This window comes from Myotis daubentonii, chromosome 19 (genome assembly GCF_963259705.1).
Source record: "Myotis daubentonii chromosome 19, mMyoDau2.1, whole genome shotgun sequence".
Taxonomy (NCBI): domain Eukaryota; kingdom Metazoa; phylum Chordata; class Mammalia; order Chiroptera; family Vespertilionidae; genus Myotis; species Myotis daubentonii.
This window is the reverse complement of record NC_081858.1, coordinates 3,941,240-3,957,355: the sequence shown is the minus strand read 5'-3', so window position 1 is coordinate 3,957,355 and position 16,116 is coordinate 3,941,240. Positions and strand designations below refer to the sequence as shown.

The window sequence follows — 16,116 nt, the reverse complement described above, 5'->3', positions numbered from 1 at the left end:
GACGCCGGCAGGGAGGCCTGAATCAGTGCTGCAAACAGCCTTCTCGGTTTCTTTGTGACTTCGCAAGAGCCCCTTGCTGTCTCCAGGCCTCTGCTTTCCTCCTCTGTGAAATGGGTTGGTTTACATGACAACCAGAGGACTGATTAGAGAGGACGATACAGATGCTGGGGTCTAAGACCCTTGGAGAAAGGACTGAGCCAAGGGCAGGTGTGAGACCCAGCAGCCTGCTGGGCCGGGAGTTCATCTCTCACAGCCGCAGCTTCCCAGAGCCCGGGCGCTGGTGCGGTGGAGGGCGAGCGGTCTCTCAGGCCTCTGTGTGGGCGAAGGAGAAGCCGCTGCTCAGAGACATCTGGAGGCTGGGGTCAGAGAGCCCGACAGTGTGCATGGCTCGAGGGGGAGCTGGGGGCAGCAGAGACCTGAGCGAGGCCACTGCCCCATGCCCTCCCGCTGGTGCTCAAGGATGGACCCAGGACCTCCCACCCCCGCCCCTTCCTGGGCGACCCCTGGAGCCCCAGCACGCCCTGGCGCGGCGCAGGCATGCCCTCTGCCTCCTGCTGTCTCCGGAGGTGGCGGTCGTGCTGGCCAGGCTCTGGCATGAGGTTTGCTCCAGGGCATCCGAGAACAGAGCCGGGACCGGTGGGCCAGCTCAGCGCCACGCGGATCTGCGTAGATCCTGCCCGCAGACCCCGGAGCCCACGCGAAGGGCAAGGCCTTCGGCGAAGGTGGCCGTGGGGACAGAGTGAGGAGGGGACAGCCGCGCTGCTGGCCGCCCGCTGCCCCCGGGCTCAGGTCTGCGTGGTCGGTCTGTGGGTCTGCAGCTTCCTGCTGACCAAGCCAGGTGGGGCCCGGAGAGGGGAGAGAAGAGGGGGCGAGGGGGCGAGGGAGCAAGGGGGGAGGCCAGGAGGATTTTAGTAATAGAGAGGGGAGGGGAGGGGAGGGGAGGGGAGGGGAGGGGAGGGAGGGGGCGGGGAGAGAAGCGGTTTGGGAGAGAAGTGGAAGCGGAGGGAGAGTCTGTGAGCGAGAAAGAGATGCCAGACGGACGCGGGGCGGCCGCAGTGAGAACACAGAGCCGCCTGCAGGGCCTCGGCCCGGGCTCTTAGCCGAGGGTCCCCGACTTTTCCACCGGAGGCAGCCCTACCGCGCCCCGCAGCCCAGCGCCTGCGGCCGAGGTGGGGCCCGGCGGCCCGCTCCCCGCCGCGCACCCCGAGGCGGGAGGCGGGGGCGGGGGAGGGAGGGGCTGCCGGGAGGAGGCGGCCATGTGGTTGCAGCTCGCTCTATTTTTTTCCCTCTTTCTTCACTCCTTCTTTACAAACAGGGAGAAGTGTTCCAGGAGCGGCAGCGCCTTTCCGCCTCGCTCCCCCCGCCCTGGTCCCCGCTCCCGTCTGGGCGCCGGCCGGTGGGGCGCGCGCAGCCCCCCTGCGAGCGGGCGCGGGGCGCGGGCCTCCCGCGGCGGCACATGCCGCAGGCGCCCCGCCAGCCCCCCAGGCGCCCCGCCAGCTCGCCCACCGCCCCGGAGCCGCGCCGCGGCTGAGCGGGAGGACCCGCGCGCTCCGCTCCGCACCGGGATGGCCCCGCTCCTGCTCTGGCTGGGTGAGTGCCCGGGGCCCGGGGCCCGGGGCGCGGGGCGGGGGCCGGGCGGGAGACCGAGGACCCGCGAACCTCCGCGTCCGGGGCACGCAGGCGCTGGACGGCTGCCCCGGAGGCAGCCCGGCTCCTCTCCCGGCCTCCGGCTGCGGGAGCACATCTGGCCGGGGGCGGACTCGGGCCGGAGGGTCCTGGTCCAGCCCGGCGCGCACCGTTGGCGGCGGAGGGGCTTCGCTTTGGAGGGCGCCCTCTCCGGAGGGTCTGGGCAGCGGGGGCCGGGGAGGGAGGGTTTCCTCGGGAATCTGTGCCAGGTTCCCGAGGGCCGGGGGAGGGTTTTGTTTCAAACAGGCGCCTCCAAGGGCCCAGATTGGAAACAGATGTGTTGCAGGGTCAGCAGGAGGGAAGGGGAAGCGACGGGAGAGGAGAGGAGGAGCGGGGAGGGCAGGCACCGGGGAGCCCGGAGGCCGGGACCGAGGGGAGAGGACGGACGCGACTGGAGGGACAGTGAAGGCGGAGGAAGGGACACGACGCAGAAGAGCAAGACCGAGGGAGCGGGAGCCAAGAGAGTGGGGAGCAGACGGAGAGCAGGGCTGGGAGAGAAGAACGGAGAGGACGGCTCTGGGCGACGGAAGCGCCGCCCGCGCCCCTGTCACCCCGCAGGAGTCCTGAGGCCGCGGGGGGCCCCGACGCCCCGGCTGCAGGGTGCGGGGCAGCACCTCCAGGCTGTGCGCGCGGGAGGCCGGAGCTGACCAGGAGCCTGTGAATACCTGAGATGCCAGGGCCTGCGCGGGCAGGAAAAGGAAAAAACTCACTTATACAGGAGTGAAGTGCGAGCTCACCTGGAGACAGGACCACACCTCAGCCAGAATTCAGAAAGGCGGGAGCCAGCGCCTGTGGTAGAGTGAGCACCTGGCCCCCAGAGAACTAGCCCTGGTCTTGACCTGACCATCCGGGCGACCTTGGACAGTCTGTTCACTACCTGGGGCTTCGGTTTCCTTAGCTCGAACAGGACCCACATGGGTCCGAAGCCCCTCCCGGGCCCCAAGGCCACACAGCCTGACTCGCCTGGGCTCTGACAGGCCTGATGTCTGGGAACCTCAAACGAGGGTGAAGAGGCACTAAAGTCACCCTGAACTAGCTGCCTAGAAAGCTCCCCCCTCTCTCTTTTGCCCCCCTCCTTTGTTTTTAAAACCTTACAAACCAACGAGGCCGTCTGCCTGGGCCAGGGGAGAGGTGAGGAGGCGGACTGGCCGGACTGTTGCTCGCGTGGGGCAGGTGAGGGGCCACGTTCTCTGAGCTCTTCCAGGTGCCGCCGGGTGTGGCAGTCCTGCTCCCCGCACAGCGGGCATCTCTAGATAGCGCCTCTGCCACCTTCACGGGCCTCTGCCCCTGAGCTTCCAGGAGACTCGAACGTCAGAGCTGCCTTTTTAAAAACAGCGGCCATTCCTTAAGCACTTGTTGCTGAGCGCATTGTATGTACTATCTTGTTAACGCACTTATTTGTATGCCAACCCTGTTGGCCACCCACTTCATTCCCATTTTACAGATGAAGACAGCAAGGTGGAAAGAGGTCGGATAACCTGCTCAAGGCCATAAGGTCATAATTAGCAGAGATGGGATTTGACTGTAGGTTGTCTGCCTCCAGGGATGGCTCACAAAACCGCCCTCCGTCACCGCAGAAGGCTCTTGGTGACGCTCTCTGTGGTGACGTCCAGAGGAGTCCTGTGCATGGACCGGGAGCGGTCAGTGTGCTCCTGCCGGCGGGAGGGGCCTGGGACGGGAAGTGGCACCTTCGGGCACCAAGTGCAAGGTGGCTCTGGCCCACATCACTGACATCGGCCGGCCTTGATGATGGTTTTCCTCTTAGTTCATGAAAGAGAAACTGGCCAAGACATGAATCAAAAGATGCGGCTGATTCCCTGCCCTTCCGTATCGGTGCCTCCTGTGTGTAATCACGCCTCTGGCTGGGACTCTGTCTTTATAATAGAAGCTGCCCCTCATGGTTTCCGTCTCTTCTCAGTTGTCTTTACAAACTAAACGCCACGTAGAAGGGAAAAGATGGACCGCTGACTTGGAATTCTGCCCAAGCAGAAGCTCAGCATTCAGGCCTGCTATAAAGCTTTTCCACGTCTATGCTTGCGGCACACAGACTCACACTCATGACATCCAAGCCCTAAGTTGATGAAACTGTTCAAGTAAGAAGTCACAGGGGAGATGAGCTAAAGGTCAGGACAAGGGAAAAGGCAGGAGACCTGAGATGAGGCCGGTAAACAGACAGGCATCTGAGGGGAGCAACACTGAAGGAACCCCTCGCCGCTGACAGCCCCCATGGGCCGGAGCCCTTGGGGAGCCCTCCTGTGGGCTGGATGATCCTTATTTGCAGAGTGGCTTTGGGCCATGGTATTCCTGAGCACGCTTAGCCGAGCCAGGAAGAAAACCCTCAGAGTTGCTTGAATCCTAAAATTATTTACTAATCCCTTGAAGGAGCAGTTCCAAGGCTGCTTCTGGCCACTGCGGGGTGGTGTCTGGCCTCTCTTTTCTAGAGAATGCACAGTCTTGAGAGGGAGTCGGGAGGGCAAAGAGTCACCGTCCGAACAAGGATGGATCTGCCAATGAATCGAATCAAATGCCCCGCCTCTCTGAATGAATAAAAAACACTACCATGAGCTCTATGGAGGAGAGGGAAGGGAGACTTCATGGGCTCCCCAAACTCCAACCCCTGTTCTGACTACCCCCCACCAGCCCCCCGCTCCACCCCGGAGCTCAGGTCCTCATCATTCCACCTGAGCTTTCCTCCTGGACTTCTGTAATAGCTGCCACGTTGATCTCCTGCCTGAACTCTCTCCTCTACCCTGCACACTGCGACCGGGCAACCTTGTAGAACAGCTGGTATAAAGCAAAGAATTTGGATTAGGAATCTGGCAAGCTTTCTTGGTTCTTGTTCTGACTCTTTTGTCTACCAAATGGTGGTAAGGGGAACTTGAGTTCAGAATTTCTATAATTCTATGATTTCACTCCACACTTCCATAAACCTTTATTAGTCTCCATTGCCTATAATACTGAGTACAAACACTTCATTCTCATATTGAAGATTTTATAGAATACTAGGGGCCCAGTGCATGAATTCACGCACCTTGAAAAGGAACTGTGGTCCGTGAGGCTGCGATGGGCACAGGGGCAGGTCTTGGCCCATTCTCCACACCCACGCCCAGACCTTCCCACTGAGGCTCCCTGTCCCCTTTCTGCTGGCAGCCCCGCTCCTGCCGCTGCCATTCCCATGTGCTGCCGGCACCGGCCCCACTCGCATCCGCTGATGGCGTGGAGTGACTGGGACAGGTGCCAGCAGTGGGTGCAAGAGGGACCGGCGCCATCAGTGGGTGCAGGTGGCGGCTGCTGCCCCAATCACCCCTCAGGAGCAGGTGGAGGTGGAGAAGCCCTCAGGGGCAGTCAGGGCCAGCAGCTGCCACTCGCACCCACTGATGGCACCAAGTGATCAGGACTGGCACCGGGCGCCGGCAGAGGGTGTGAGTGGCGGCTCTGGCACTGGCTGTGGGTGTGAGCGGGGCCAGTGCTGGCAGCAGGTGCAAGCGCTGGGCATTACCATGGCGTGTGGGAACAAAGAATTTTCAGTAACCACCAGAAGCTCACCCCGATGACAGCAACTGGTGCCCCACCTTAGTCTGGTGCCCCCACTCACCTGCTCCACCATCCCACCATGGCTGATGCCCACCATGTTCTGCATTCTGCCACCTGCTGCCAACGCCTGCCATGTTCCAGCGCATGCCCTGGTGATCAGCACATGTCTAGCTACCAGTTGTTTGGTTGTTCCGCCGTTTGGTCTATTTGCATATTAGGGGTTTATATATATAGACTAGAGGCCCAGTGCACAACATTCATACACTGGGGGTGGGGGGTCCCTCAGCCTGGCCTTTGCCCTCTCACAGTCCAGGACCCTTGGAGGATGTCCGCCTGCCAGCTTAGGCCTGATACCCCTAGGGATCGGGCCTAAGCCAGCAGTCAGATATCCCTCTCCCAGTCCAGGGCTCTCGCAGTCTGGGACCCCTCGCTTCTTACTGACTGCCTGCAACGGAGGTGGGGGAGGCTTCCGCCACTGCCGCTGTGCTCACCAGCTGTGAGCTCGGCTCAGGGCTTCTGGCTGAGCACCGCTTACCCTGTGGGAATGCACTGACCACCAGGGGGGAGCTCCTGCATTGAGCGTCAGTGTGTGTCATAGGGACAGGTCGTTTTGCCGTTCTGTCAATTTGCATATTAGGGTTTTATTATATAGGATCATTCCTCTCCTCTCCTCCCTGTCCCCAGACAGCTCTCCAGAGAACCTCGATTTCTTCTTGTGCCCTAACCATGTCGCATGCTTCTTTCAGTTCTATGCTTGTGTTTATGGTCATCCCTTCGCCAAAAGTGCCCTGTTACTTTCCACCCTTACAGATCAAAATGCTGTTTACCCTCCAAGTCTCACCTCAAATACCACCTCCTCCAAATGCCCATCAATGATTTCACCAACAGAATATATTCCTTCCTCTCATGGAATCCCAGTAGCCTTTCTGTTCTGCTACCTTTGCAGCATACTGATCTAAATGCGTATCTACTACCCCAGTTAGACTGTCGGCTCCGTGTCTCATTCACCTGTGCTCCACTTTCCAAACCTTATGTAAACTAAATGCTTGTGAACTATTTGTTGAGATAATTGGATTTTTGGAACACTTTAAAGATAAAAGATTTAAAGAATTATTAATCTGTGGGATGATACAATTGTGAGGAGCCCAGTTTTAATTCAGCTTGTTTTGTGCTTTCTTGTCCATTAATGCAAAAATAGGATCAGGACTATTTTTTAAAATTATACATAGAGCAGCCTAGCTAGTTTGGCTCAGTGGATAGAGTGTCGGCCTGTGGACTGAAGGGTCCCGTGTTTAAATCTGGTCAAGGGTACATGTCCGTGTTGTGGCTCAATCCCCAGTGGGGGGCGTGCAGGAGGCAGCTAATCAATGATTCTCATCATTGATGTTTCTATCTCTCTCCCTCTATCTTCCTCTCTGAAATCAATAAAAATGTATTTTTTTAAAAAAGTTCTTCTGTGCTCTAGGTCACAAAAATTTAAAATATAATTATACATAGAATCTTACATGAACATGGACCAGATATCATATTTTTCATACAAACTTAGTTTGTTATACTGGGTATGTTACTACCAGAGTAACAATAGACATTTTCATGGAAACTTCTGCCAGGATGGGAAGGAGCTTTCTCCCTGAAAATGAGTTTAAGGAAGGCTTGAATGCATAGTCCTGTAGTTTAATGACAGGTCTCAGTCGGATTCTATGTCCTTGCCTCATCTTCCCACATTAATGATGATGGTCATAATAATGATAGATTCCCAGTAGGCACATATCTTGTCTCATCCTATTTTTGTCTTGTGCTCAGCTGAGCAGTGTGCATAAATGAGTATATTTCATGAGTGCACCTAGTGATGATGACCTAGACAGACATTTTTAAAAGGTAAAGTCAAAGATTGTCAGAAATAGGGAAAGCTAAGGGACTGTGTGAATCGGTGGTTCAGAGAGATTCGGCTAAAGTTAAACAGCTAGCTTAGTAAGGGGGCCAGACTGGACCCCTAACTCCACGACAGGCCCAATCAAACATTCTTGAAATAGAAAACCTCTCTGTCCTTTTCAGCTCGGGGAGATTACAGTTGCTCTGCAGAAGCGTCATTAAATGAGCCAAACGCTGAATAATTGGCACTGGCTTTTATGCTGAGAAATTGCCTGAAAAATAGGGCAGATGTCGTAACATCTCAGTTTGGCCACCATAGCTGGAAATCCTGGAAACTGCAGCGCCCTGTGTGATGGCTGCTGCACTCAGGAAAGAGAGGACACCAGGGGGGGGCGGGGGGGGGGGTGCCTCCCAGGAGCAGAATGAGACTCAGTAGCTCTGGCTCCTTCCTAATGGTGCTGGGCTATCCTGGGAAAGTCATACCACTCGGATCCTCAGGTGCTGTTTTCTTTCTTGTAAAACGAGATTATCAGACTAAGGTTATCTTAGGTTTCCTGTACCACTCACATTCTCTGAGGGTGTTTTTAAATTCTGGGAATCTGTGGGCTGGTCTAGATGCGGCTGTGATTGGAAGCACGTAGGTGTCACCTTACTTAGATAGTCTCAGGCACTTGGCCACTCATGGCAATTAGTAACCTGTGACTAACGAAGCCAGAAAGACTGACACCTAATGTGAAGAGAGTAGCAGCGACTCCATCCCGGAACTGCATTGTCAGTCAGGGAACCTCGTTCAAGATCAGGTGGGTGGCCAGAGACCCTGCCCAGGAGGATTAGTAGCTGAAATACCAACAGGACCTCACCTGCAGGAGAGCTGCCGGGTTACCTACAAACATCCCCGCGCAGAAACACCCAGGATCGACTTCTGCGGAGAGGGCCGGATGTGTGAAACTATTTATAAGCATTAAGCACGTTTCTCAATCTTAAAATTAGGGCATAATTTATGTGTCATAATGTGTATCCATTAAGTGCACAGCTTACTGGGTCCCTTGCATAGACTTGAACTTGTGGTTGGGTTTTGAAATGTGAATTGCACGCTGTTAGTTCACTTGTAGCACCTGAGAGAGGATTGCATGGACTGGTGACAGCAGCAGTCATTTCTCCCATTTGCACAAGGTTTAGCAGCTCACAGAGTATGTTGACATGCCTATCTCACCCTAAAATCACTCTGTGAGAGCCAATGTCCTTCTCATGCCATTTTACAGATAAGTAAACTGAGGCTCAGAGATTCTCACGTTACCCTGTTCGTAAACAGCTGAGCCAGGACACCAACCAGCACTCGGATCCAAGACCATTTGCTCTCCATTTCCAGGAGGCACATCATTGTTCTCAAGGTGAGGTTTCTGTGCTACCACGGAGCGGGCAGCGGAGGCCAAGGCCTGGTCTACAGGGTTTCACCCCATACAGCTCACAGGGGAACACAGAGCATTTGTCCACACCTCCGCCCACGCCACTCAGAGGGCACAGGAAAGGTTCATTTGTGTGAGTGACTGTTTATAACGCAGAGTGACTCCATATATCATCCAGGGATCACCAGTTTCTCCGATTAGTGAGAAGACTCCTGTCGCTCTCACGGCCGCGGGGAGCCCTTGCCCTGCCTGGAGTCCGATGCAGGAGCTCCCGTACTGCCGCCGCCCGGTGGGTGCCAAGCGGGTCTGATTGGGCATGCCTGCTCTATCGGTCGCTCCTTCTAGTTAAGTCCTGTCTCAGCAGTTTTGACTCCTGCCCCCTCTCCACCACCCCCTCCACCAAATGCAGAATCTAGCAAAAAGTACAAAAATGTTAGTTATCTGAGCTTCCTAGCTGTCCGAGTTCAGGAAAATAAATGTATTTCCTTTGGCACCATATAGACCAGGGGTCCTCAAACTACCGCCCGCGGGCCACATGCAAATACAAATATTGTATTTGTTCCCGTTTTGTTTTTTTACTTCAAAATAAGATATGTGCAGTGTGCATAGGAATTTGTTCATAGTTGTTTTTTTTTTAAACTATAGTCCAGCCCTCCAATGGTCTGAGGGACAGTGAACTGGCCCCCTGTTTAAAAAGTTTCAGGACCCCTGATATCGACCAACATGGGGAGGGAGGCTGAAGCCAGAACACTTTATTCTGTTAGTGAGCACTGCGTGAGGCCTCGGCCAAAGTCTGGTGGTGACAAGACTCACGCCTTGTTCGTTCCCGCAGAAATCGGGGGAGAGCGCTGGGCTTGTGCGCCCTGAGGCGAGAGCGTGGGAGCACTCTCAGGTGGCTCCCCGTCGGCATGGAACAGGGCGGTTGCTTGAAGCCAGGAATAAAGGGGCCTGAGGAATTCGTCTCTAAAGGTGACAGAGGAGAGGAGAGCAGGACGAAGAGGAAAACGAGGGAGGTGTAGAGGTAGCAGCAGCTGAGGATGGAATGGCTGAGCTGAAGCCATTGCCGCCTGGCATTGACAGAGCAGTTCTCTGCGCTCATTCTGTTCCAGGGTGGCGGTGGCAGCTCCTTGCGCGCGCGTTTAGCGTCATCTTTAGCTCTCACGCGTGTACTGTAACATTGTCTACCGCATTCCCGGCCTCTCGCTCACAACCAGTTAAGAAGGGACCTGCCGTCTGTAGATCCGGCCTGTGCGAGGCTCTGAGCCTCCAGCTATACCAAAGGCAGGGTTTCTGCCGTCTCAGAACCGCCCCCTCCCCGCCCCCCCTCCCGTGGACGTGACCTGGTTATGAAAAGGGGTTACTGGTTGTGAAAGTGCTGCATTCGGGAAAGTACCAAGGTTTCTAGGAGCCCCGCAGAGGAGGCGCCTGCCCTAGGCTGCCGTGTGTGTGTGTGTGTGTGTGTGTGTGTGTGTGTGTGTGTCTGTGTGTGGAGGGGCATCTCTGCTGCGGGTCTGCAGGGTCTGTCCCGCAGCCCTCGTGGCACCTGCGCATTCATTAGTGAGGGGGGCGGCGGACCCGAATCATCGTCGGAGCGGATAGCTCCGGGTGTGTGGCCTTGGCCTTCAGCCAGGTGCTTCCAGGAGACCATTGAGAGTTACGGTCTCATTCTTCATCACAACCTGCCAGCGAAATCGCTACTTCCATTTCCTCACCCCTCGTGCGATGTTAAAAAATGAGAGCGAAAAAGAGACATATCGATGAATTGGCATCTCTCAGTTACTAAGAGTGGGGTCTGTTCACGCAGGGCTCTAGTGGTATTTGTCCACATGGAAGGCAAATAGGATCAATCCAGGAAGGAACTTCCTGTTTTACAAGAAACCCATTGTATTGAATTGAGACTCAGCCCCTGACAGTCTTACTTTTTCTTTTGTTGGGAGGGTGTGTGTGTGGGGGGGGGGGGGGGGGTCAATCCCAGAGAGGGAAATTGCTTTCTCATGTCATTGTTGAAGGGTAGGCGTGGGTGTGTGCGGATGTTCAGACTGGGAGCAGTAAGCCGTCCAGCCCAGCCTGTCACTTCTCGTTCCTTCCAGTGACAGTTCCCATTAGCTCCAATCACTCTCAAGGGCCAAGCAGAAGGCACCGAAGGCTTCCGGGTGGACCGGCCATGCAGCAGCCTCTGGAGGGCCTGGCCCTGGGTCCTCAGACCCTGGCTTTGAAGCTGGGCTCGGCTACTTCATAATCGTGTGGCCTGGGGCACGTCCCCTCTCCTTCCTGCTGGGCGAGGTGCAGCCTGCACGTTTGGAGGGCCTGTTCGCGGTCAGCGCCCTCCTGGTGTTTGCAGAGCAGGGCCAGCCTTGGGCTTCAGCCACTGCTGCTTCTCCACCCTGCAGTGAGTTCCACTGTCCCTCAGGGAGTGCTGCCCTGCTCCAGGCCCCAGGCGTTGCACAGAGCCCATCTGTGCCCACCCTGTCCACAACAGAGCCATCTGTGCCCCCACTGTCCATAGCTGCTGGGGAAGAGAAACTTAGTTGGTATTCAGTCCTAGGCAAGAGGCACCCTTCGGCACCCACTCAGCATGCTGTCTACTGGTTGCCAAGGCGACATCCCAGTGTGGAGCCTTCTTTCCTCAGGCTCCACCCTCTCTACCACCTGCTCCCCAGTCCCTGGGTCAACCTGGCTGCCGGGCCTGGGCAAACCCCAGGTGGTTCATTCCCGCTCTTGCTGCCGAGTCATGCTCAGTCAGCACCAGCTGTGCCAGGCTGTGCGAGGACTTCCTGTGTTGTGTCCTCACAGCAGCCCATGGAGCAGGTGTTATTGTCCACTAGAGGCCTGGTGCACGAATTCGTGCACCGGTGGGGTCTGGCTGGCCCCAGCCCCAATCGGGGTAGGGAGGGCGATTGGGGGCCAGGCCGGCGGGGGAGGGACTGTAGGTGGTTAGCCAGCCCCGCCCCCTGGTCAAACTCCTGGTCAAGGGGACAATTTGCATATTAGCCCTTTATTATATAGGATATCTTGCAAGTAAGAAAAGTGAGACTTAAGAGCTAAGATAGCTTGAGTATGCAAAGTGGAAGATGGGAGCTGAGTTTGCCTGTTGCTTCCCCTCTGATCCGGGGAAGGCGAGAATACAGAGACGGACGGCTGACATACAGACAGTGACACGCAGATGGAGGCCACTCAGGGACCAGCTCCACCTGGTGCGGGGACTCGGCCTCAGAAGTAGGTGCAGGTTCCTGCATGCACCACGTTCCTGGAGCCGCTTGTCCTGCCCAACACTAGCCCCCAGAGAGCCAGCACCCACACTCAGGATGTGCTGGATTGTATTTCCTTTTAAACTTGGAAGGAAAGGAAGACCTCAAGGTGAAAAGAAAAATACTTGTTCTTTTCTACTGACCCAAACAGCAACGAGTATGATTTCCCTCTCTGTTAGGAAGGCATGTCCGGGGTTTCTGAGCCTCGACTTCCCACTCAGAATGGATTCTCAGGCCGGGCCGGTAGAGCCTGGGTTTCCAATGGTTTGGTCGACACCCTCTGTCCTGGTGGAGTCCCGCCCCACCCCCTGCTCCAGCCAATAGGGAAGCACAGCAACCTTCCACCGGGCCACCTCTCAGCCTCAAGGAAGGAGAGGCTGGAAATGGGGCCACTTCTCTGCAGCGGCCTTCTTGCTCCACTGCCTCTCATGCTGTTGCCATAGTCCCTGCCTCCTGCCCGTCTCTCCCCCCTCCCTCTCCCATCCCCATTCCTTCCCCCCCCCGCCCCCCCCCCCCCGCTTCCCATCCACTGAGGGACCCAGTGACAGTCCCTCCCAGGCTGCACCTTAGCTCGACCTTCCTACTGCTCGTCTCAGATCCAGCACTAAATGAGACAGAGAGAGAGAGAAACAGAGAGAGAAATGGAGACACATACACAGAGACAGAGAAAGAGGGACAGAGACAGAAAGAAACAAACACACAGAGAGCAGCGTGAACTCTGAAGCTCGTTTTCCCCGCATTGCCTCTCTCCTTTCTGTCCTTCCCTCTCACTTTTGCTAGTGGTAGTGCTCTGCCCTCCGGTGGTCCCTCAGGCCTCACCCCTTGCTTTTCACCACCTTTACACCTGGATCCTACATTGCCCTTTGGCCCGGCTGCGTCTTCATCACGGCTCCCTGACCAGCTCCCACCCCCACAAGACCATGGGCCTCTCGTGGCATCTGGGAAGGCTTCCCTGATGCTCTGGGGGAGGGCACTGCTCACCGCCTGCACCCACAGCATCTCGCTCAGGTCTTTGGAACAGCTTGTGCCACGTTATATTTATTATAGCAGGTTCTCTGTCTTTCCTGTGGACGGTGAGAGGGGACAGTGCCGTGTGGTCTGTAACCAGGCTAGTGGTGGGCACACATCAGATACTTAGCAGATGGATGAGTGAGTGGACACATGAACAAACAAGGTAGTAAAGGTAAAATGTAAATGGAAGCTAAGAAAATAGAGATCACCTCTTTACAGGAGTACTTAGTACCTGTTACCTCTTTGTAGAATAGCATCTTCTAGTTAAATCTTTATGGTTGAAAGTATTACAGATGCCCCACCTTTCCCCCACTGACCCCTTCTAGCCAGCCCCGCCCCTGCCCCAGGCCTTCACCACCCTATTGCCTGTGCCATGCATATATACAAGGTCTTTGGTTGATCTCTTTCCACCAACTCGCCCTCCTCCGCCTTACCTCTGAGATTCTGCAGTCTGTTCCATGTCTCTGGATCTATTTTGTTCATCAGTTTATATTGTTCATAGATTCCACATATGAATGAGATCCTGTGGTACTTGTCTTTCTCTAACTGGCTTATTTCACTTAGCATAATACCCTCCAGGTCCATCCATGCTGACTCAAAAGGTAAGAGATTCTTCTTTTTTACTGCTGCATAGTATTTCATGGTGTAAATGTACCACAGCTTTTTTATCCACTCATCTACTGATGGGTACTTGGGCTGTTTCCAGATCTTAACCATTGTAAATTGTGCTACTATGAACACAGGGGTGCAAACATTTTTTCTGATTGGTGCTTCAGGTTTCTTAGGATATATTCATAGAAGTGGGATCACTGGGTCAAATGGCAGTTCCATATTTAATTTTTTGAGGAAACTCCATACTGTTTTCCGTAATGGCTGCACCAGTCTGCCTTCCCACCAGCAGTGCACTAGCGTTCCCTTTTCTCCACATCCTCATTTGTTAATTTGTTGATGGTAGCCATTCTGACAGGTGTGAGGTGATACCTCCTTGCCATTTTAATTTGCATCTCTCTGATGATTGGTGACTTTGAGCATTTTTTCATATGTCTCTTGGCCATCTGTATGTCCAGTTTGGAGAAGTATTTATTTAGATCCTTTGCCCATTTTTTAATTGGATTGTCTTCCTTTTGTTAAGTTGTATGAGTTCCTTATATATTTTGGATATTAACCCTTTATCAGTTGTATCATTGCCAAGTATGTTCTCCCATAGAGTGGGATCCCTTTTCATTTGTTGATGGTTTCTTTTCCTGTGCAGAAGCCTTTTATTTTTATATAGTCCCATTTGTTTTTCTCCTTAGTTTCCTTTGTCCTAGGAAATGTGTCTGTAAACGTATTCCTACGAGAGATTTTTGAGATTTTGCTGCTTATGGTTTCTTCCTGAATTTTTATGGTTTCACAACTTACATTTAAGGCTTTTATTCATTTAGAGTTTATTCGTGTGTATGGTGTAAGATGGTGGTCTAGTTTCATTTATTTGCACGTACCTGCCCAATTTTTCCAACACCATTTATTGGAGAGACTGTCTTGGCTCCATTGTGTGCTCTTGCCTCTTTTGTCAAATATTAATTGAGCATAATGGCATGGGTCAATTTTTGGAGTCTCTGTTCTGTTTCATTGATCTATGTGCCTGTTCTTGTGCCAGTACCAGGCTGTTTTGATTACGGTGGCTTTGTAGTATAACTTGAAATCTGGTATTGTGATTCCTCCAACTTTGTTCTTCTTCCTCAAGATTGCTGCAGCTATTTGGGGTCTTTTTGGCTCCATATAAATTTTTGGAGTATTTGTTCTAGATCTGTGAAATATGCTGTTGGTATTTTAATAGGGATTGCCTTGAATCTGTAGATTGCTTTGGATAGTATGGACATTTTGATGATACTGATTCTATCAATCCATGAACACGGTATTTTCTTCCACTTGTTTATATCTTCTTGTATCTCTTTTTTCAACATCCTGTACTTTTCCGAGTACAGGTCTTTTGCCTCCTTGGTTAAGTTTATTCCTAAGTATCTTAATTTTTTTGTTTTTGTTGCAATGGTAAATGGGATTGTTTGTTTAGTTTCTCTTTCTGAGAATTCATTATTGGTGTATAAAAAAGCCGTTGATTTCTGGGTGTTAATTTTGTATCCTGCTACATTGCCGAATTCATTTATTAAATCTGGAAGTTTTTTGGTAGAGTCTTTAGGGTTTTCTATGTAAAATATCATGTCATCTGCAAATACTGACGGTTTTACTTCCTCCTTTCCAATGTGAATGCCTTTTATTTCTTCTTCTTATCTGATCGCTATGGCTAGGACTTCCAGTACTATGTTTAATAAGAGTAGTGAGAGCAGATATCCCTGTCTTGTTGCTTTTCTTAGGGGAAATGGCTTTAGTTTTTGCCCTTTGAGTATGATGTTGGCTGTAGGTTTGTCATATATGGCCTTTATCATGTTGAGATATGCTCCCTCTATTCCCACTTTGCTGAGAGTTTTTGTCAAAAATGGGTGTTGGATTTTGTCAGATGCTTTTTCTGCATCTATTGATATAATCATGTGATTTTTTTTTGTCTTTCAATTTGTTTATGTGATGTATCACATTTATTGATTTGTGGATATTGTACCAGCCTTGCATCCCCGGAATAAATCCCACTTGGTCATGGTGTCTAATCTTTTGAATATATTGCTGGATCCAATTAGCTAATATTTTGTTGAGGATTTTATGTTCATTAGCGATATTGGCCTGTAATTATCTTTCTTTGTAGTGTCTTTATCTGGTTTTGGAATTAGGATAATGCTGCCCTCATAAAAAGAACTTGTAAGTGTCCCTTCCCCTTGGATTTTTTGGAATAGTTTGAGGAGTCTAGGTGTTAGTTCTTATTTGAATGTGTGATAAAATTCCCCTGAGAATTTTTTTTATATGGTTAAGTGCTCCTACATTAGATGCATATATGTTTACCAGGGTTATATTCTCTTGTTGGAGCAATTCCTTTAATATTATGTAGTGAACTTTATTGTCTCTTGTGATGGCCTTCACTTTGAGGTTTATATTGTCAGATATGAGTATTGCTACCCCACCTTTCTTTCATTTCTTATTGCATGGAATTTTTTTTCTATCCCTTCACTCTCATCATGTGTGTCTTTTGTTCTGAGGTGGGTCTCTTGTAGACAGCATATAATCGGGTCATGTTTTTGTATCCATTTAGCTGCCCTATGTATTTTGATTGGAGCATTTAATCCATTTACATTTAAGGTTATTAATGATAGGTACTTATTTATTGCCATTTTAATTCTGTATGGCTATGTTTCCCTATATGTATATTTCTTCTTCTCATTACAGCAGTCCCTTTAGCATTTCTTGCAGTGCTAGTTTGGTGGCGGTAAACT

General features: G+C 52.5%; 1 protein-coding gene across 2 annotated transcripts in view; it reads left to right on the top strand.

The window, feature by feature from the left end:
* The first annotated feature begins 1,024 nt into the window (after positions 1-1,024).
* The window catches only part of CLMP (CXADR like membrane protein), a 96,914-nt gene continuing 81,822 nt past the window's right edge, over positions 1,025-16,116 (top strand). Inside the window, exons 1-2 of one of the 2 annotated variants that reach the window (XM_059676798.1) lie at positions 1,025-1,169; positions 1,316-1,590. In XM_059676798.1, the coding sequence (XP_059532781.1) occupies positions 1,566-1,590 (25 nt within the window). In that variant the 5' untranslated portion in view covers positions 1,025-1,169; positions 1,316-1,565. Of the gene's footprint in view, positions 1,170-1,259; positions 1,591-16,116 lie in introns of those variants that run through there. The other variant, XM_059676797.1, reaches the window with a different exon arrangement.